Raw genomic sequence first — 24175 nt, 5'->3', positions numbered from 1 at the left:
GAAAAGATATCATGAATAAATTTGCATCTCGTAATACTAAAATAACAATTGGTATGTTGTTTTTGGTGAAGATGTTAATCGCAATTACGCCAGACAAATTGTTGACTGGAAGAATTGAAAAAGAAAAATTTAACAGAAAACAGACAGAAATCTCCAATTGTTACGATCCTTACATAATTTTCACATTCACTTAAAAATAAATGATGTAAGATTTATAGAGTACGCTGCGCACTCATTTTCAAATTACTTTTAATTTTATCTTCATTTGTTTTATTGTTATCATTATTTTGTTTTCTTAAACAAATTTTAAATTGAGAATTGTTTTAAAACATTACAAGGAGTAAATTATGTACGCTAAAATATTTAATTACACATTTAAAAGCTTGATGTATGTTAAGTGGTTTTCTTCTGTCAATATTTTCGAGTAATTATTTAAACGACGTTAGATGTTATTAAAATCATGCTTTTTCGCTTTTCAATAATTGTATGGAAGATTTAATTCGCGCATTTTAGCGTCAGAATTTTAGGAGGTTATATACAATTAAACGCAGATTCAAGTGCTCTATACAAACTTGGTTTGAAATAATGTTTGACGATAGCTTGACAGAATATTTTAACACCGACAAAATTAGTAATGAACTAATAAGCCCAATTAATACACAAAAATATGTTAATTCAGTTTCAAAATTAACAGATGAATAGGAAAGTCTTTTAGATTCGCTAGTTATTGTCAAATTATGACCAAACACAGTTTTATATAGAGCCAAGCCGTGCGGATATTATCTTCACAATTTGTAGTCGTATTTCTCGGCATCTCCTTTTGTTTCTTGGAATCGATTTCGCGATTCTTCCTTCAAGCTTTCTTGCTATTATTTTGTTTCTTGGAATTACATGAATATTTAAATTCCAAAATACATAATTAATTTCATCAGTGGCATGGCATGTGATTTTGATGGAATAACTTGTGAAGATTTATATAATGGAGCCGTAAGGTAAGTTACGATATTTATAACTCTCAATGTTTTTTCTCTGTCATTACAATACAATACATTCTACTTCACTTGGTGTTGTATTAACGCGTAATCGATTCCATGTGTGTCAATATATTTTGAAGTGTCAATTACTAAATCATCAACGTACAACAGAAACATAGCGTTTTCAAATTTATGGTATACTAGATACTTGGAGGGTGGTGGTGTTACTATTATTAAAAACCCTACTGTAATTGTATATCTCCGTAAACGAAGCTAATAACTAAAGGAAGTATAAAACTTTATCTAAATAGTGTTGCATGAAATCTTTGTTTTGTTTTGTTTATGATTTGATCTGAGCCCCTGATACCGACTCTGTACACGAACAGGAGATGTGGTCCAGACGTGGGAAGTTAGTTCTGGACTGGACACATATTATGCCTATAGGTTTATACAGAAACCTTGTAAATAGAACCCTTTGTTTTCATAGAAATTATATTGATCTTTGCAGGTGTTACAATTCTTCTGTCGCAAACTGTTTTCTCTCTATTGGTGGGACACGTCATCACAAAAACCTCAGAGGCTATCCCCCTAATAGGTGAGAAAGACTGCGCGCTCTTAAAAGTTCTGTTAATAAAATAAAAGATGAATGAAATAAAAGCGATGAAAACGTACTTATGAATAGATCATTTCTTAATAAAAATATGAAGGATGTGTTTCGAGGAATATTTGATGTAGAATCTCAAATAAGTCTTAAAATTTTCGAAGATCTTATAATACATTCCTTTTTAAATATTCCTCAGCACATTCTTGGAACACCGGATTAACAAAGATCTAAAGAATAATTTTGCTTAAATTCTAAACGAGAGCATAGATTCTTACTCTTCTCTGACTTGACTTGCATTTTAGAGTCCCTCGGGGCTTGTCTATGCTTTGACAGCGGTTATGCAGCTCTCAACACTTCAAATAGAGTTATTGCACTTTACAATCGCTATTAGCTACAGTAACATGAAAATGTTCTTAAAAGGTTCGGTTTAACTGGCATCCGATCTTCTTGTAATGTATTAAAATAATTGACACTGTCGACTTTGCCTCTTTGTTGTCCATTCATATAAATTTGTTTTCTCAGCCTTCCTAATTTCATTTATTTCTTTTTCGATTGGTCTAATGAGCAATGTAGAGGTTTTACTCGACTGCTGACGTCAGATTGGAGCATGGAATTAAGAAAACGCAATTCTAAAGCACAACTCTCCTAAATTAAATGTAAATAAGCTTATAAATATGTAAGATTGGTCTGCTTGTAGCTGTTTAAATACAGGATGTAAAGTTAAACAGCGGTTAAGCAACAAAGTGGATGCGGGTAGAGGGCCAGCCTCCAAGTATCTGCGGATCTGCTAACTCTGGTCTGTGCCTTTGATTGACTGTTAACAAACCAACCGCATTAATGGAAGGACAGAATACTTCAAGATAACTAAACTCCTTTGTCAGTTACAATGTAAACTTTGGTGGCGACGCTAACGATTTTGGCGTGAATTTTCCTTATTGGTTCTTTGCAAATTGTTACGCTCTTGTAGGATTTAGGTCGAGTGATTCCGTAATCTAGTATTGTAGTCTTATTGTTTGTAAATGACACGATATATTAGTCTCCATTGAAGTTTTTATATCGATTGGAATGATCTGAAGTCAAAAGTAACATGAAATATAATTTTGTTTTTATTAATTTTTTTTTGAAATATTTGGATTTCAAACACTGATAATCCGAGATCCTTCCAACAGCACTAATAATTCGGGGATCATAAACTCATGAAATAAAATATTTGAAGGTTTCCCTCTCGTTTATACTTTTATGCCCAGGTTATAAAGCGATCATTAGCTTTTATTAAATTTATAATAAACCCGAGGGATACCGTTCGTCTTGTTTACACGAGCTAAATAATTCCGATTTTTATTTTAATATTTAATTACTAAATAGAATTCATTCAGAATGAAGTTTTCTTTTCGTTCGTTCAATTTGATATTCGTTATAAAAATGTAGATAAAATATGATAAAATTGACAAAAATCAATTGCGACCACTTATTTAAAAATAAATATTTCCTTTGTATCTAACAATTTAGTGATAAGCTCGTCTAAACTGGGAAAGTAACTGATTACATAAAAATCACTGCACGTTTCCTAAAATGCATGCACTTGGCTTTGAATGTTGTTTAATGCTTAGTCACATATTAATAGAAGAATTATTATTTATAATTGTAATCAAATTTGTTGAAAGATTTGAACATAAATGAAAAATATAAAACCCAAAAAAAATGAAAGTACTTAATTTTCTCCTTACACGTAATTTCATTTTAATATTTTCTTTTTTTATCATCTGTTTTTTAGAGTTAAGATTAAAAAAAAATATATATCAAATTTAAATATAAAACGTTTGTGATGTTCCTAAATTTAAATGAATACATTATTAAATATTTATGTATGAATTAAAAATTACTGGCACTTTTTTAAATGAAGAATGAATTTTTTTTTAATTTTATCTTGCAACCTCTTTAGAAAGTGTAGTTAAAATGTTCTCTAACGACAGGGACCTACTTCAACTGCATCATGTTCATGGTGGCGTCCTCAGTGGTACTGACCGTGGTGGTACTCAACTACCACCATCGAACGGCGGACATACACGAGATGCCTCAGTGGGTAAGTTCGTTTTATGTATCTACAACTTTCTACTTATTACATACATACATACATACATATGATCACGTCTTTATCCCTTACGGGGTAGACAGAGCCAACAGTCTTGAAAATACTGATAGGCCACGTTCAGCTGTTTGGCTTAATGATAGAATTGAGATTTAAATAGTGACGGGTTGCTAGCCCATCGCCTAAAAGAAGAATCCTAAGTTAATAAGCCTATCCTTTAGTCGTCTTTTACGACATCCATGGGAACGCGATGGAGTGGTCCTATTCCTTTTTTTATTGGTGCCGGGAAGCACAAGGCACTTATTATACAAAAAATTTGCTTAAAAGGAGTGTTTACAATCGACTGGCCAGGTTGACTACAGGTGTTATATGGAAAAACCTTGGGGGGAAAGTTAGTCAGCAGAAAAATAAAACTTTGAAGAGAAACAAAATTAAAAAGTGCTTGTATTGATTCAAACTTTTATGAAGTCAAAGCTTATCTCGCTGAAACTTTTCAAAGTAAAAATTTCATCTCAAAGTTACAAGAGCATTTTATTTAGTACTTCATTAGATATGAACTTAGTTAAACACTTAGAAGTTTAATGGAAAAATTGTAGTTTAGTTTTTGTTTGTTCGCAAACAACCAAAGTTCTTGACCGTCGGGAATTAATTATCGACACAAAAATATGAAAAGACGAATAAAATTCACTTTAATATACAAACATATAATCACGTCTATATCCCTTGCGGGGTAGATACAGCCAACAGTCTTGAAAGACTGATAAGCCACGTTCAGCTGTGTAGCTTAATGACTGAAATTGAGATTCAAATATATATGTATGAGATTCAAATATGTATGTATGTATGTATGTATGAGATTCAAATAGTCACAGGTTGAAAGCCCATTGCCTAAAAGAAAAATGACAAGTTAATAAGCTTATACTTTAGTCGCATTTTACGACATCCATGGGAAAGAAATGGAGTGGCTTTATTCTTTTTTTCTATCAGTGCCGATAACCACACGGTACTTTAACATAAATACAAATTACAAAGAGATTATAAACTTGGATTCTTTTAAGGCGATGGGCCATTGAGAATGATTTGATTGAGAATCAAATAGTGACAGGTTGCTAACCTGTCACTATTTGATTCTCAATTCTATCATTAAGCCAAATAGCTGAACGTGGCCATTCAGTCTTTTCAAGACTGTTGGCTCTGTCTACCCCGCAAGGGATGTATTGTATGTATGTTTGTATGTACAAAGAAATAACTTCTATGTAAATAAGAGATGACACTGTCTGGTATATCAACATTATAAGTATACATAAAACTGAATTACCTAGGTTTAAAATTTAGCATGTGGTCTTTTACGTGGTCTAGTAATGTACTAAGTGAGAACTCCATTAAATTCTTCTGTAGTAATTATTAAACAAACATTTAACGATACAGAATTGACTTTCCACTATAATATTTAAAAAACGAGAGTAATCCCGCTGGGCATCTGAAATACAACACAGTATGATCAAGTACCCTTCTAACTAAACAGTACGCAAAATGGTGCTCATATTAATAAAAAAATAAAAAATTCAACATTCAAAATTTTTATTCATTATTATAGGATACTATATATCGCTTAATAACTGTCAAAACCTATGGTTTAACAACATTGGTTGACGTCAAATAAATTACTTAAAAACTAAGTTTACTGCCGCTTCCAAGGCGTCAGTGCAGAAGAAGTGGTAACAAACTGCACTGCAGCATTTTCTTCAACAACGTCAACTTCAAAATAGTAATTAAACTTAATTATTTAACATAACATTAATTATCCACCAACAGATAAAGACGGTGTTCCTGCAATGGCTGCCTTGGATCCTGCGGATGTCCAGGCCAGGCAAGAAGATAACAAGGAAGACGATAATGATGTCCAATCGGATGAGGGAACTGGAATTGAAGGAGCGGTCGTCGAAGTCGTTACTAGCCAACGTGTTGGATATAGATGATGATTTTAGGCATGCCCCACCAGCGCCTAACAGCACGGCTTCCACGGGAAACCTGGGGCCAGGGTAAGTAATTTATTTATTTATTTATTTAAATACACATAACAAATTGTAGTAAAAATATACATAGTAGCAAAATTATAAAGTTACGATCTACACTACAAATTCAAAAACAGTGTACATACGAAGACCATATAAGAAATATGCAAACAGTTAAGAGATACAATATATGATAACGATATAGATAAATATTCTGTGTAAAAGTATCTGATTTGACCTGTTGTAAAATATCCTATTGAGTCTAAGGAATCATACAACTGTGTTAATTAAGACAAACTGTAGACTACAGACCATAGCAATATATAATATAATTTATCAATTACCTATAGTTACACCGTCAAAGTCTAAATAATTTCTCTCTTGGGGATGCGCCGGCGACCGACGCGCTGTTCACTCTCATTGCACGATGATGTGATATTTTATTTTCAACAAACTTGAAAAAAGTTTTAATACTTAGTCCATTTTAGGTACAATACGTACACATCAATTTGATTGGAAATGCTCGTTTGAAAATTATTTTTTGAAGTAGGTATATATAATCGTTGTTTCTCCATAAGAACTCAATGTACTAGAACTCGATTTATCCATATCGAGATTTATATATAATTTACACAAAATCCATTGAATGGCAATTCGGTCCCATTGTATACTCATTTATCAATTTGAATTATGCGTGTTGATAAGTCTGTATTTGAATCATACTTAATTTTAATTTATCATTTCGACTGGGCTCGATAATATCTCTTTGTATAATAAATATACAGGTAACACTAGAAATCTAAGACAAATTGGTTTTCAGACTTTGTGCTAATCTGAAATGGGGGATCGCAATTCTGATGCTCATTTCAAAAGAGATTAATAAGAGTAAATTAGTAAGTACCAATTAAAAAAGAATAGGACCACTCCATCTCGTTACCATGGATGTCGTAAAAGGCGACTAAGGGATAGGGTTATAAACTTGGAATTCTTCTTGTAGGCGACAGCTGAACGTGGCCTGTCAGTATTTTCAAGACTGTTGGCTCTGTCTACCTCGCAAGATATATTAGACGTGACTATATGTATGTATGTTAACTTTCACACATACATCATCTCTCTATAAGTGAGCATCTATCCGAGATTAACGCTGGAAGTAGAAATTTATTGATTGATGATCATTCGAGTTATTTTTCGGTAACAGATGTTCAATATTCCGTACGGACTTCCGTCGGTCGTTCGTCCGCCCGTCCACCATGGAGGACGTGGGGGGAGGTCTGGGGAGCCACCATCGGGAGCTGCACCTCATCCTGAGGGAACTCCAGTTCATCACTGCCAGGATGAAGAAAGCGGACGAGGAGGCCGAGCTGATCAGCGATTGGAAATTTGCTGCGATGGTTGTCGACAGGTATGTTATGGCAATATAAAATTGGATGATTTGAATTCGTATTGAAATCATTAGTTTTACAATCATTCATGTTTTTTAATGTAGACAATATGCATTCGTGTAAGATTTAGATTTAAGAGATATATATTTGAAAATTGATGTCCGGTGAAAATGCTGCAGTGTAGTTTGTTCCGCTGGTTCTTCTACACATGCGCTTTGGAAGCGGTAGTAGTTAAAATTTGATTTAAGCATTCAGAAGCAAGCAGAAGGCATTTCCTAGCGCGTTATAAACAAATATTGCTGTATATTATAATCGTCTATATTTACATACATACATACATATAGCAACGTCTAAATCCCTTGCAGGGTAGACTGAGCCAACAGTCTTGAAAAAACCGAAAGGCCCCCTTCAGCTGTATGGCTATTTTAGTATAGTATTATTACTGTACGTTGGTAACTTTGCTGTCTGATTTATTTTGGTATTCTTAGTATTGGTTTAGTAAAGAATAAAATTAAGTATACTTATTTTATAACCTAGTAAAAGTTTTTAAAGTATTTTCATGAAATTGTTTGTGTCAGAAGGAAACAGTTACTAAGATTTATACGAAGTATACCTTCATAAAATCAATCCCTTTCTCCCAAAGGGCTCATAGTCTATTTAATTTCCTGGTCCTGCAAAAAAATTGATTACAAACATTTTTCACTGTAAACATTTCTGATTCCCAGCGGACCGCATCGATTGGTTATAATTCATACCGCTTTGATGAACGCACAATCGGTTAGGACCATGTCCTCTACTGTACTGTCAATATAAAATTCTTGACTATTAAAATAAAGCTATATAACAGCATTATATATGCAGGGATGATGTATTTATCATACGATGTTTTGCTATTATCACATACTGCTATTGATAGATTAAAAAATTGTTTTTCTATCAAAATGAGTACTTTTACAAATGTCCTTTTAGATAAAAAAGAATCTATTATGTTGCTATTTTCTCGAATCATTTTAAATTCCTATCGATGTAGTGTAGTAGATCAATACGGTAGTAGACATAATTAGATTTAAGTGATGTGACGTCAATAAGTGATACCTTGTATTCAATTTTGAAAATAAATCTATTCTATTCTAAATCCAAAAAAAAAAAAAACTTAAGTTTCCATTAAACACATACAATATTGTCCCCAGGTTTTGTCTGTTCGTGTTCACACTATTCACGATCATAGCGACCGTGGCCGTGCTCTTGTCGGCACCTCACATCATCGTGCAATGAGAGTAAACAGCGCGTCGGTCGCCGGCGCATCCCCAAGAGAGAAGTTATTTAGACTTTGACGGTGTAACTATAGTTATAAGTCTATTAGCGAGGCCAGTCGATTATAAATTAAACTTTGCGTTGCCGTGTTATACTTAAACTTTTTTAAACCGAAAATAATGAGCAACAGGTGGACGATAATAGTCTTCTTCTGACGTTAAGCTCAGGGACATCTTCAGCTATCGGAGGAGCCTGGAGTGAGTTTTATATTGTTTTGATCAATATTTGACTTGGGTTTGTTGAGTCGTTAATTAAGGACCGATGTCCCATAGCACAACACACGCGAGACAAGTAAAATTCACTTTTGCAAATATTAATCTTCCAACTCCGCCGTACTTTTTATTTTATTTTCAACAAATTTTAAAAAAGGTTTTAATTATTTGTACATTTTAGGTACAATACGTACACTTTGATTGGAAATACATGTTTGAAATTTTTTTTTAATATATATAATCGTTGTTTCGTTATAAGAACTCAATGTACTATAACTCGATTTATCCATATCGAGATTTATAGGTATATAATTTACACAAAATCCATTGAATGGCAATTCGGTCCCACTGTATACTCATTTATCAATTTAAATTATGCGCGTTGATAAGTCTGTATTTGAATCATAATATTAATTTATCGTTTCGACTTGTCTCGATAATATCTCTTTGTATAATAAATATACTTTATCTTACGCGGCAAAACGCACACGTCTCCTTAAATGTCGAAAGACGGTAAATGTAACTCAATACGTTAAATAGAATGTTAAGTCCAACATATTATAAAACAATTGTGATGTTGAACTAGGATGTTATACAGAATAAATGTTGACGAGTATAATTTGTTGAATATAATTATATTTCTAATAATACGGTTAATAGTTTCGGTTGATGATAAAGAGAGGTTGATTTTAAGTGTGCGTTGTTTTAAAGATCTGGAGATAATATCAAATAGTAATAAAGGATTTGCCACACGAACAAGCAAACTTAGAAACGAGACTGACATCGGAAGTTTTGGTATGTCTATTCGTCAGAAATTTATATAATAACGCGTGAACGCGAAGAATATAAGAAAAACGACCATCGTCCCCTTTCTAAGAAATTATTGAAGAGTGAAAGATTATTTTATATGTGCAACATTTTGGAAGAGTGTATAATTCAAAACGGGTTAAAATTAATGATCCTTTAAGAGCAGGATCCGTGTGTTTGCGTGACAACAAATAATTCAATAGTCTTCTTTACGGAAACATAAGAGGGATCACGATTATGACATTACCTTTAGGTAAGTAATGTACATAACATGATGGATCAATATTGGTATAGACAAGATAGCTTTAGTGTGCGTCATTAAACTGAGATGTTTCAAGCAAAAAAAGACGGAAATTAGATTGGTAACAGGAATTGCAGAAAGTGATGGAATTGATGAGTCAACAATTAAAAGAACCAGTAGATTAGTGAGTTATACTGATAAAACAGTCTGATAACCAATAAATATGATAAATTAACTTTAAATTTAGAAGAGACGATCGTTTTCATTTTAATAGAGTGCGCGATAATAGAAATTTTGCAATAATGTTTTTTTTTAAAGTACGTTCCATGAAAGCAATCAACGTATGTTTTGGTCTATGTAAAAAAAGCTTTTTCAAACCATTGTAATGAATAACATAGCCTATATACGTAATATTAATGTGCTCACAATTTCATCAATTATGTATGTCATTATATCATACATCATAAACACATCATACAGAACAAATTATGAGCTTCTCAGGATTTTTGAGCGCTTGTTAAAAATATTTCATATTTCTTTTTTTTCCAATGATACTGAAATAGAATTTAATCATAAAACGCGCGTTTATTGCCCTCATGGAGCAATAACACGTATGCAAATATAAGTAGAGAAACGCAAATACCTAGTTCAAAAACACATTTATTGGCAGTTTGTTTTTAATATAAATGTTATAGGGAAATATACAAAAATGTCACAATATCAGTAACACGTAAATTTTATCAGTATGTGTATATATATATATTGCAATGTGTATTTTGTACATAAAGGTTAGAAAATGCGGAAAAAGACTTAATGATAATATTTCACAAATTAGGACTTTGCTATGACCAGTCTTATAGGGCCTTTTAACATCAGCGTTTGTTTTTAGGGACGAAAACATCGCCCCTCGGAAATAATTTGACGAATTTTGATTATTTTCTGTGGACAATGCGGAATAGCTATTGACATGTCCGTCAGGGCAGAAAATGAACTATCTGTTACAGAAACCTTACGTTACATTTTTTTGTTCAATTCGTTATCTTGATGTTTTCTTCCAGTATAAACATTGCGAATATGTTCCAACAAAAACATTTAGTGTAATGGGTAAATTCGTCAAAATTTCCAATTAGAGCCCTTAGTACATGTAGGATCTATATCGTAAAGTAGGCGTATTATTTAAAGAAAATACATTATAGTTCACATCTTGTCTATGTCCGTTCCTCAATTTCGCTCTTATAGATGTCGTGATAGCTTAGTTAGTGTCGTGTCCCTTTAAGATATGCTAAGTATCATAAGACAGCTCATTAAATAGTCAAATAATTAATTAAAGCGTCTCGGTGTGTTCTTTCAAATCAAATTTTCGATATTAAAATTTTTTATTTGTCATCGAAAAGTTTTATGTGCGATTGTACGTGTAATTAACGCCATTTTCTAAGAAATTGTAAATGTAAGAATGATGGATTGAATGAAGTTTCTCAGAAAATAGCGTGATGTATAATAAGATTTTTCTTCACTTTTACTATTGAAGCTAAGTGATGATGATTGTTATGTTTAATTTTTTCTGAAATATTTAACGCTACCCTGTTGCAATCACCAATATTATAATACCGTATGGTGCTCAGATAATATCATTATAACATTGTTTTAGGGCAATTTATTTTCTTTACATAAGATGTTTAATGTTGCACCTCCTTTGATATTTGTTTATAAATAATATTTATATAATTTAGAATTCCAAATTATATTATACTATGTTATTTTATTTCAATATTATTATATAGTTCGTGTATAATTCCATTTGGAGGTGATAAGGAAAATGAAATTGTAAAATTAATTGATATGTTTAATTAGATTTGTTAGTGCCAAAATATAGGGTTTATAAATATTGAAATTAAGTTGGATTATAGGGGTATAAATAAAGGATAAAGTTGAGAATTTTATTGTAAAAAAATAAAAACGAACTAGGGTGTTTGTTAACATATAATTTAATGTTAATTAATATCGGACGGCGTCGGGCTGTAGGCGAAGGTCGACCAGCCAATTTTAACTTTATTTCTTTAAAAATAAATATACGAGAGGTTGTGAAAACGATTGTTAGGTCTTTGCCTGCGGTTCGACGTTCGATTAAAATAAAATAAATATATAAAAATCACGTAGAGAATGTTCTACATAAACGAAACTAATCGCCTGCACGGGACCGGGTAGATGTAACGTACAAACAGCTGTCAAAACATACATCGATCTATAGGTCGCACTTTATTTTCGTAATCTTCTACCTACTCTCTGAATGTCTTTAATTTTGATAATTAAACTTTTTAACTTTCGCGATGTATCATATATCATTGCAAATAATGCAGATTTTAACGCGTCGCCTTAATTTCGTCGAAGTTTCGACAAATGCTGTACGACGGCCGTAGTCACAAAATGGCCGACGAAAATAAGATAAGCGCACACTAAAACCTGAATTATTTACCATTTTATTTGATAACTCTCTTTGCGATTTGAGACACAGTTGTGTAAGCATGTGTTAACTATAAAAAACTAGGATTATATCAGTAATGAACGAAAAACGTTCAACGTTAAAATAATTGGACTTTACCAGAAGATAAAATTGTTTGTGTCCCTAATATGTATACGAAAGTATTGTCAAACAGTCGAAGTCTCTCAAAAAAATTTTTATACATCAATATCTAAACTTTTAATGAATTTTCGTGTGGTTCCCGGTACAAATTGAAAAAAGAATGGGACTACTCCATCTCTTTCCCATAGATGTCGAAAAAGGCGACTGAGGGACAGGCTTATAAACTTGTGATTCTTCTTTTAAACGATGGGCTGTAGCAACCTGTCGCTATTTGAATCTCAATTCTATCATTAAGCCAAACAGCTGAACGTGGTCTATCAGTATCAAGACTGTTGGTTTTGTCAACCCCGCAAGGGATACCGACGTGATTATATGTAATGTGTGTATGCATTTCAGAATTTTCTCAGCTTTTGAAAGTCAGTTTCGAATAAATTAAAAAATATATAATTTCGTTTGCTTGCTTTGAAAATACTTGCTTATAAAACTGTGTTTTTATCACCTAGCTCTATTACCTCAATTCGAATTTCACTAACACTGAAGAACCATTTTACACCTATGTTTAATATATACGTAAATATTCTTTGTATGTCTGTATGGCGCACTATAATATTTAAGGCAGTTAATTTGATTAGAAAAGTACTATTTAGGAATTGATTTTGTTTAAAAAAATACATAAATTTTATTTTGGCTTTAATAATATTTTGGGGTCAATTCACGAACGTTGAAATGACACTGTTTTACATTCGCTCTCTCTTACTTTGCTGTAAACTTCAAAGAAAGACAAAGAGGGGTGATAAGGTATAAGCCTTGTCAACGTTTTTGATAAGGGGCTTGACAGATACATTATCAAAGGTTGCCTTTACCATATGCCCGTCTCCCATTGGGGTAGGCAGAGACTATGGATTTCCACTTGCCATGACCCTTATAGACCTCTCCCGCTTCCTCCGCACTCATAACTCTTTTCATTCTTCTAGTTCCGTATATAATAATTTTCTTTATTTATCCCGGGTTTTTTGAACTGGACTTTTTACCCACTTTACAAATATGTTGTATACGTATTACATAACACTTAAATATTATCGTTCGTCATGCTGACGCCATATAACAGCATACTGCACAACAGTAACATAATGCTTTAATTGTAAAACAGGTATTTTGGATTTTCATGTACATTTCTAACCCAATGCTGTAGTCTTAAGTATGTGGATTTTATCACAATTTTTGCACACATGTACCATCCATCACATACATACATACATACATACATAAAATCACGCCTCTTTCCCGGAGGGGTAGGCAGAGACTACCTCTTTCCACTTGCCACGATCTCTGCATACTTCTTTCGCTTCGTCCACATTCATAACTCTCTTCATACAAGCTCGGCGGTTTCGGGTACTTTTGACCTGACCCTTTACCAGGACGTCCTTAATTTGATCAAGATACGTTCGTCTAGGTCTTCCCACTCCGACCTTTCCCTCCACACTCTCCTTGTATATCTGCTTAGTCAACCTGCTTTCATTCATCCTCTCCACATGACCGAACCATCTTAACATACCCTTTTCTATTCCTGTAACTACATCTTCTTTCACATCACAACATTCCCTTATTCTGTTCTTCTTTCGCTGTTCCTTATCCTGCCACTCAATTTCACACCCATCATACTCCTTAACGCTCTCATTTCCACTGCATTTATTCTGCTTTCATGCTTCTTTTGCCATACCCAACCATCCATCACCTTCCTGAATTTTGTCTCGGTAGAACCCTGGGAAGTCCGGGGTCCGCTTGATAATCAAATCAAGTAATAACTCTTAGAAGCTCTCACCTGATTTGCGTGACCCTGGTAAAAGGGAACCTCATACAGTTGGAATCATGGTCTGCACTAGTTAAAATTTCTTGTAACTTTGTTGGCTATTCATTCAAATCACACCTTATCTATATTTATTTTGAATTATAAATATAATTACTGGGTTAAACATTGCTTGTTCTTCGAATAAAAATCCATACTATACTTTCTTACAAGTGCATTGACTTTCGAAGTGATCCAATCATTGGAAGTAACTAACTGCATATCCAAATAATTTTAACCGATTCGACAGTTACTATGTTGTCAGTTTCTCAAAACATAAAGAGTTTTTCCGGGTTTGAATCCCTGTCAGGGCATGATGAGAAACGAACTTTTTCTGATTGGTCTGGGTCTTGGATGTTTATCTATAAAATAAAGTATCGATGAGTTAGTATCCTGAAACCTCAAGTTTCGAACTTACTTCGGGGCTAACTCAATCTGTATAATTTGTCCCGTATATATTTATTTATTATTATTATAAGACTTCCAAAATCTATGTTCTTTTTCTTGTCAATAGTCCAAACGTGACTAGTGGGAGAGACCGGAATTCATTGCACGACCGCTGGATTTAATTTGGTGTTGCCAACATGAGGTCTTTTGTAATAGACAATTGTCTCTGTGTCCTTATCATCGGGTATATCATTGGCCAATCTTCATTTTTCAAAATCTCCTTGCATCAGCCAGGAAGTCCAGATAAGTCAGCCTTCTCCCTAGGGCCTCTAGTCGGAATACCTGGTTCTTATAATAGCCTATCTTACTTATTTTTACATATCTGTGTAGAATTCCATCAAGTCCTAACGGTAAAAAAAAAACACAAATCCTTTCTTTTCTCAATTAACGAAAATAAGTAAAGTATGGGTTTTAAATAAGTAGTGGTAAACTCTAATCTGAAGCACTTGCTACATCATATTCAATTTATACCTAAGTAGATCACATCGGATTCACGCTTGCTAGAACACTATCACTTAGCCTACAGATCATGTGGCCAGCCATCGGGAAATCTAACCAAAGCAGAACGGGTAAATTGACCTAAGAACGCAAGCAAAACCGGTTACCAAGGAATAAATTGACCGAGAAAAACCGGTTACTAAAGTAGGTATAATAAATTTAATAATTAATCAAACTTTAATATTTGTTGGTTGTTTTTGAAGGGTTCATTAAAATAAAGTTTAAAATTTACTTGTCGATAAAGTACATTATTAATTTTTATTTATAGAAACCTTGTTAAGACGTTAATACAATTAACTTTAACTCGATTCGTTTAAGTACATTCCTTAATCGATTAAGTTATCTGATGGACCGATGCAAAAAGTCGCAGCGGACTCCTGGAACTTTAGGGCCAACCCTTTGCAACCCTGCTTGTGCTAAATTTCCCGATGGGACGGCCTCGGTACACAATCTTAGGTATATTGACCAACAGTAATCACTCTTCATAACATACTCCATATTGTGTTCCTGGCTTAAAAGTCAAATGATAAATTAAAATAAAATTAAATACGACTGCAGTAAGTTGGATACTTACAACCGAGCGTTTATGTAAGTTTTTAATTAAAAAAAAAAAAACCCCTATGGAGGTTTTTTATAATAGATGACAAAGAATAAATACAAAGGTAAATTTGTAAAATAAAAACTCGACGGGTAAATGTATTCGTTAAAATTGACTATCGTAAGTAGTATTCGATTTGTATAAAACTAAAATAAATTAAAGCAATCTGATTTATACTATGTTGTTGTTTTCTTTATAATAACCCTGTTTTTGTATTTGTGTAAAGGTTACCTTCTTGAATAATTAAAACTTATTGCATTCAAATTATTGCTAACAATTGTTTGGCTAATCTTTACACAAAACCTCTTTTATAGAACTGGCTGAATGAATAAAAAAAAAATATTATTCCTCATTATACTTTTAATACTCTAAATAATATTCCTCTTTACAAAAATAAAGAAAGATATCATGATTGAATACGTTGGAATTTTCAAGTCTATTCTTTATTCAAATTTATATAATAGTACAATAATCATTGCATATTACATATCTTACATAAATTGTACATTAAGTGCATATGTACTAAACAAATGTTGTGTATAAAATTATTTCCTTCATTGGTCCTGCGAACGTTTTAGTAGAAGCCCAATTTTGACGTTCATAGAAACTAACCTAAGACTTAAATAGGCTCCTATATCATGTTCTTGTCACTTTAGAGACAATCGAAACACATATCATACAATGTTCCCGAGGGTTTGAATGTGAAACTGCAGGCTTTTGTTCAGAGTAAGACAATTATTAGACGTGGGTTCGTTTAGATTGCCTGTATAGAATGTTTGGTAACTTTATTGATCGATATTAATCAAGTATAAATTGTTTGTCGGTACTTATAGTCTGTAGGTTAAGGTTATATATAACATTTTGTTGGAGGATCCTAATAATATTAACTTTTTGCAATAAAAATAAAAATACAACCAAATAACTTGTGCTATTTAATCAAAATTTATTTTAGAATTTATTTAAAGGCATTCCATAACTTCAGTTAAACATACTGAAAACAAAAACAATTCACAACTAATAAGTACATAACTTTTTATTCTTATTATTATGTTAACACTGCTCTCAGATTACCTTAATACGGAGGAAGCCAAATTAATTTGGATTATTTTCCCCAGAATGTTACCATGCCGTAGGGACATAGGTTTACATTTAAATAATTTACAGTTCTAAAATACAAAAAACATGGTTCAGTTGTTGCAGCGTTGGCACTGTAAGTATTACCGAGCCTCCAGATTTATATCGTTATTTTCAACAAATTGCTGACAATTGTTGTTTTCCTTCCACAAAATAACCCACAAATGAAGTAACTGATGAATGTTTAGCCTTCGGGTTACCTTTTGTCGTCGAAACCCTTAATTTTTCAACGTGACGCGAAAAATATGAAGCGGGAACAACAGCGCAAACGCAAGATTAATACTTGGTGTTGGGTAAGGACCTCTTTTGTTGTATAATTTACTGTAACCTACTTATAAAACTTGGGATTCTTTTAGACGATGGTCTAGCAACCTGCTGACCGTGGAATATAGGTTTTGTCGACACTGTTATCTACCCCGCAAGGGATCTCTCTTATCTTCGCGTGTGGGTCCCAGTTGCACCCTTTGCGAATATGCTTGAGGGCCTAAAGGCTGTGTAATCTAATGATACACACTCGCACGTCTAGTCTGGACAGCGTGGTTCGAACGTATATAACATATATAGTATGGCTTTCAAATCAGTCGTATAATGATAATGCTTGCCTATTTAATTGTAACTTATGCATTTAGAAATTAATGTTAAAAATTGTTTGGAAATGACAATAAGATGTATAATGAATCAATATGCCAACAAATGTAACTTTTATAGTAAAAATTTGTCATGTAACCTGTTGGTGTACCTAATAAATTCATAAATATATTAAAGTCAGCGTATGACCACAATCGTAATCGTGGCCTATCAGTCTTTTCAAGACTGTTAGCTCTGTCTACCCCGCAAGGGATATAGACGTGACTATATGTATGTATGTATGACCACAATCGTTAAGTCAGATCGAACTCACAGCTTAACCGACCTTAATATTAGTACCTCAAAAAATGAAACGAAAAAGAAATCCTGTTTAAATGAAAGAATTTTTCCAGTCCTTTCAACGGACTCTTAAAATTGCTCTTTGCTTTCACTGTAAAGGGGCTCTTAACTCAGATTTTATCGTCCCTGTGAACTTTTGACGCGACAGGTGCGAAGATATTGCTTATCTGTCAGTCGGGTATCGATCGCGGGCCCTCGGGGTGATGCGGCGTTTTTCCTAAGGATACTGATACATATACTACCAAAAAATTGGGAAGAGTATAATCGAGTCGGCTTCATGTTTTTTTGTTATAGCGTAGCGTAGCGCATCCAGCATATATAATATGTTAATACATACAGAAATACATATAATCACGTCTATATCCCTTGCCGGGTAGCCAGAGCCAACAGTCTTGAAAAAACTGATAGGCTTAATGATATAATTGAGATTTTAATAGTGACAGGTTGCTAGCCCATCACCTAAAAAGAGAATCCCAAGTTTAACGATATCCATGGGAACGAGATGGTGTGGTCCTATTCTTTTTTTATTAGTGCCGGGAACCACACGGCACAGACGCTGCACTAGATATATTCACTTAGTTCAATTATATTTCACCAAGTGAGTGTGTATTGGACTTTATAAGGCTGTAGACAGTATTTAAGGAGACGATCTCGCTTTTTTCCTCGCTGACAATTTTATCGCGCGCGGAATTTCTGGGACGCCACAGAATCAGAATCAGGGGAGCAATTATTCAATAGAATTTATAAGTTGCTCTGAAAGTAAAAATTCAAAAAGTTGGTTCAGTTTTGTTTTAAGAATATCTATTTGAATTAAGAATAAATAATCACATGATCTATTTTTCAAGCAGTCGCATTATTTATTTATTTTTAATGAGAGAGAAAAAGTATGGCCTTATGAAGTTATGACAGATATAACATATAACAAACAGACTGTTAATGACTACAAAATGATACAATATTTAAATAACTTGATGATTACAAACTGCTTATAAAAATAAAGATGACTACAAACTAAAATTAATTTTACAAATTGTACAGTCCTTGCATCAACTTGCGGGAGGTGCGGAAGGCTGGCAGCCATTTTGAATGGCAAATTATGACTTATAATCTCTATCTCTTTAAATATTATTGTAAAAAAATGTCATCGAATCACTATGCTGTTTCCCTCTAGTTCTTAATCATGGTATGACAAGTACAGAATGAGATAGAGGGCTACTTTATAGTAAGACCTGAGTAAGACACTCTCCCGTCTACGAAAGTATTTTGAGCGAAACGCCGAGTATAAAATTGAACCTCTGTATCTGTGAAACAGTCGGTTTGCTAATGGAGATGATTGGACCGGAATGATTACGTAGGTTTTCTTTCATGACGAATTTACGGGCAAATATCTATCCTTTAAACAGACATTGCGTCTTAAGGTAGGTAGGTAAGGTATTAAGATTTTATAAAATAAAAAGACCCAACTAGCTTTCGACCGCAGCTCCACTTGCGTTAAATTAAATTAGCTGATTTTTCTGTTGCCGTTGGAGTTGCCAAAATAACGGCTTATGTCCTTTGCCGTGTGGTTCCCGGCATTTAAGAATATTTATTTAATATTTATTTTAGAATAGAATAGGATCACTCAATATATTTCCCACGGATGTCTTAAACTTGGGATTCTTCTTGTAAGCGATGGGCTAACAACCTGTCATTATTTGAATCTCAATTCTATTCGGCTGAATGTGGTCTTACAGACTATTCAAGGCTCTGTCTAACCCACAAGAGATATAGTTGTGAGTGTATGTATATATGTCCTTTTCCAAGTTTAATAATTTCACCATTTTTATAAAAATGGGAACTGTGGTTTAATTGTAAAGAGGTAAGCAAAGTTATTTTCGCATTTATAATATTTGTTGCGATTGGGTTTAAACTGAGAATTGTCAAACAAAAGATAATTTTATAAGTACATGAATAATATTATTATCATGTTCAACTGTATTTTAATGCACATCAAACATTGCAGTTAAAAATGTAGGTACTCTTATTCAATGCAATACAGATGATGCTATTAGATAGTTTGACTTGATACAGCCTAATATTCTGCACCACTGACCTCAATATATTAATACACTGGACTTGTTCTCATTCTTGGACTCTGGCAGCTACTTGCTGGATCTCGTTTCTATAGCTAAACCCACGCCCCTTAAAATATGTTTAAACTAGTCCCCTAATAAAGGTTGTATTTATGCTATGGATCTTTAAATTATCTGTCATTTTACTTACCTAAGACGTTTTACCGAGACGTCACAACTTGTAACTTGTGAAATATTATTCCAGTTTTATTCCGCCAATTTTTCAGTCTACGAAAGTATTTTGAGCGAAACGCAACGTATCAACTTCATAAATACGCCATTAATCAATATTTAATCTACTGTTTTTGTCGACATACACGAGATTCGTATCAAATTAATAGGAACGCTTCAAGTGGATCAAAAATCGAATTGTCTATTTGGATACAATACTAAACTACGAGCAACGCAGATTCGATCCGCCCGCGTGTTAAAAAAATCCCGTTAATTTCTGTTATTTTTTTTATACTGACGAAAATTCTGGTATATCTTTTCTTAGACTTCATACGAAATTTTAAAACCAGTCAACCAGCCCCCTTATAATGAAAAGCACAACACAGTTTTTATCACGCAAAAAATCATCGCTGTCCCGTTTAACGTAATAAAAAAAGCGAATTTTTCTTTTTAATATATTTAGAAATTGTGGTCCAGCGTACAGTATTAATCACGTCAGTGTGCTGCACGTATCTAGCTGTCAATTTATACGGAAGAGTTTCTTGCTGCGCGCTATAATATGCAAATCTGACGCCATGTCTGACTGACGGCAAAAAGTTACGTGGGAAATGCAACAGTGCAGTGTGCATGCGGCTTTGTTTTGCTGATATAGCCATTATTGGTCATTGGTTTAGAGGTTTGTCTTTTGATCTTGTGGTTTATACACATCTACACTAATAATTCATTAATTCATATAGTCACGTCTTTATCCCTTTCGGGGTAGACAGAGCCAACAATCTTGAAGAGACTGATTGGCCACGTTCTGCTGTTTGGCTTTATGATAGAATTCAGATTCAAATAGTGACAGGTTGCAAGCTCATCGCCTAAAATAAGAATTCCAAGATTATAAGTCTGTCCCTTAGTCGCCTCTTACGACGTCCATGGGAAATGAGATGGAGTGGTCCTATTCTTTTTTATATATTTTGCCGTGTGGTTCCCGGCACCAAAATAATAAAAAAAATACACTAATAATAAAGAGAAATAATTTGTATTTTTGTTTGTTTTATAACCAATGATCCCAAACACTTCTGAACTGAGTTCGATGAAATTTGTGACACAGATAGAATAGACCTTTAGGAACAACAACGGCAACTTTTTTAAGCAAAGTCCCGCACTAAAGCTACTGGTAAAATATATTTACCAATACGAAAAATGGTTTGTATATAAATTCAATATCTTAACCACACTGTAACAAACGATCCTACTAATTCACAGTAAATTATTTATTATATATAAATAAAATATTATATATTATTTATTATATATAAATAAAATAGTTATCGCCCGGTCACCCAGCATTCGGTGACCTCGGATCATTGTACGAGTATCATGATACGAAATGTCCGAGATAAAATAAAGGTAAGTTACGTGCGCCTTCAACATACATACATACACGTCTATATCCCTGACTGGGTAGACAGAGCCAACAGCCTTGAAAAGACTGATAAGCCATGTTCAGCTATTTGGCTTAATGATAGAATTGAGATTCAAATAGTGACAGACATCCCTTAGTCGGCTTTTACGACTTCCATGGGAAAGAGAAGGAGTGGTGCTGTTCTTTTTTTTATTGTCGCGGGAACCACACGGCACCTTCGGCCATAAACAAGGAAAACAATTACTATTTTCTCCTTAATTTAAGAGGGCTATAGTGACCATATGTGTCACGCCAGACAAGCATAGTATATCGCCATATCATGCCCAGCATACAGTCATATCACAGTCCAGTCACGGCATAGTCGTAATGTAACCATATTCAATAACACAGTTCGGAACAGAATGTACCTAACAATGTTATTACCGCGTAGTGTGTTTTTACTGTTCTGTCACATATTCATTGATTGGCCCTTGCCCGCGATTTGTTAGGGATTAACCAACAACAGACCATCTTTTTGAATTTTGTCCGTTTAAAAAAAAAACACAATACTTATTTCAAAAAAGACTTTTAAATTGTCTGTTTTTAATAATTTCAAAAGAGGTTTCAACACGACTTTTTATTTTTTTTTAATGTTTGTCACGTGTAAACTCAGTCAATTGTGAGTTGGCTAGTTTCAACATTTTTTACGGTTACCGTTGGTTACGGGAACGGTAGGATCGAAGGCATCCTTAACACTTTTTAGTTCTCTTTAATATTATACATACATACATATAGTCACGTCTATATCCCTTGCGGGGTAGACAGAGCTAACAGTCTTAAAAAGACTGATAGGCCACGTTCAGCTATTTGGCTTAATGATAGAATTGAGATTCTAATAGTGACATGTTGCTAGCCCATCGCTTAAACTAAGAACCCCAAGTTTGTAAGCCTATCCCTTTGTCGCCTTTTACGACATCTATGGAAAAGAGATGGAGTGATCCTTTTCTCTTTTGTATTGGTGCCGGGCACTTAAATATTATCTGTATACGAATTTACATTGTGAAATTGAGATCGTTCAAATTTGCAGTGCGCATAGCTTTATAAATTAAGCCGTTTTTACACTCACTTTTTATGACGTACCTACCTATATCCTATGTAACGTTAGCTTATATTAAAGTACTTATAGTCCCGCCTTTGAGTACTGTGCGGTCAGCTGAGTTTATTAGTTCTACACACAGAGCACTGAAGCGCAATGGTGTCCCTTGCTCTGTGCCCGCCAAGTGCCATTGCACGAGCGTCCAATTAATAATTAAATTAAGTGTGAGATTTTAACAGATTTTTTTTTAAAAAGCTATATGTTCTTTGCGAGTAGCGAACAGGAAGAGTTTCTTCAGCATTGTGCATCTTCTCTTATCAGTGGTCGATTTATTTAAGAGAAGAACCAGCGCTGTTTTTTGAGACAAAGTCCGTTTTATGGAGCATTTCGTTCTATTCTTTAAAAGGTTTCTGTGTACGTTTTGAAGAGCGTTCCGTTCTGTTACTTGAAGCTAGCTTCAAGGGGGGTTAAGTGCTTAGCTTGTAGCTTTTTGACAAATACTAATATATGTATATGTTGGATATTACTTTATATTTATTGAAATGTAAAAAGTGCCTGCGAAAGCCTATTTTCTCAAAAAAATGTTGAGTTTATTATATATATGTAGATATATATGTTTAGCTTGTTACTGGTCCGCTACTAAATTGAATTACTGAATTGAATGAATTGAATGATTGACTAACTGATTTGGGATTAGCACCTATAATTTACCAACTGGATTGAACTCCGCAACCCTTGCAGGGACGCCAATCAATTGGATTTTTGTTATCAATCTAGTCTAATGAAGCGAAGGAAGTATGCAGAGATCGTGGCAAGTGGAAAGAGGTAGTCTCTGCATATTTAAGCTATAAACTTAAAAGTCACCTTCAATTCTTATGCGTATTGGCCCTGTCTACCCCGTAGTAAAAACAGACGTGTGTTGGAATTTATAAAGAATGCGACGCTACGACAACTGGCACTATGTTAAAGTTCCCGTCACGTAGCAGAACATTGAATGGAACAAAATGAGGTGACACGGAAAAGGTAATTGGAACTGACTTTATACAAGACCTTGTGGGTGCAGTGGTGATGTTCTTTCTTAAGAAGAAGCTCCAGGTTCGATTTGAGATCAGGTAAAGGAAATTATCTCTAACTTGATCCTGGGTTTTGCGAACTACATACATATGGTCACGTCTATATCCCTTTTGGGGAAGACAGAGCCAACAGTCTTGAAAGGACTGAATGGCGAACATTTGTGTCTATATGTCATCATACTTTAAGAACGTCGTTGGTGAATGGTTAAGGTGCCCAGCTAAAACGTGCAAGTAATGCGTGTGGGGGGCACAGGTTCAAATCCTAACTCGGCCAATGAAAACAATGTACCAATGACTCTGTATGTATTGTAGAGAATATTGGGAAAACATCGATAGGAATCTTGCAAATTTAAGCAACTGAATGTGTAACCATGATTCAGTATGAGCTACGTTCCCTGCAAAGGTCGCGGAGGTGAGATGGGAGTCGTTTCGTGGAAATACCCTGACTCACCCAATCTTGAATTCAAGTGCGAATTGTGGGCTTGTCTCCGGAATGGTGAGGAAGGAACCTAAGTAAGACGCCAGGAGGAAGTAGAAAATGTTATTATCCTACTGGTGATATGATTATTAAGGATAAGAACCTGCACCCTAGAATAGAAACCTTAACCACTCTACCGATAGTTCTCAAAGCCCCTAAAGTAATAATATATCTGTACAAATAA

General features: G+C 33.9%; 1 protein-coding gene across 1 annotated transcript in view; it reads left to right on the top strand.

The window, feature by feature from the left end:
- The window catches only part of LOC106132211 (neuronal acetylcholine receptor subunit alpha-7), a 59960-nt gene extending 51621 nt beyond the window's left edge, over positions 1-8339 (top strand). The window contains exons 10-13 of the mRNA XM_060948705.1: positions 3552-3661; positions 5483-5659; positions 6864-7084; positions 8255-8339. Of these exons, the coding sequence (XP_060804688.1) occupies positions 3552-3661; positions 5483-5659; positions 6864-7084; positions 8255-8339 (593 nt within the window). The remainder of the gene's footprint in view (positions 1-3551; positions 3662-5482; positions 5660-6863; positions 7085-8254) is intronic.
- The last annotated feature ends 15836 nt before the right edge of the window (positions 8340-24175 follow it).

This window comes from Amyelois transitella, chromosome 3 (genome assembly GCF_032362555.1).
Source record: "Amyelois transitella isolate CPQ chromosome 3, ilAmyTran1.1, whole genome shotgun sequence".
NCBI lineage: Eukaryota > Metazoa > Arthropoda > Insecta > Lepidoptera > Pyralidae > Amyelois > Amyelois transitella.
This window is presented reverse-complemented; position numbering and strand designations above follow the sequence as displayed.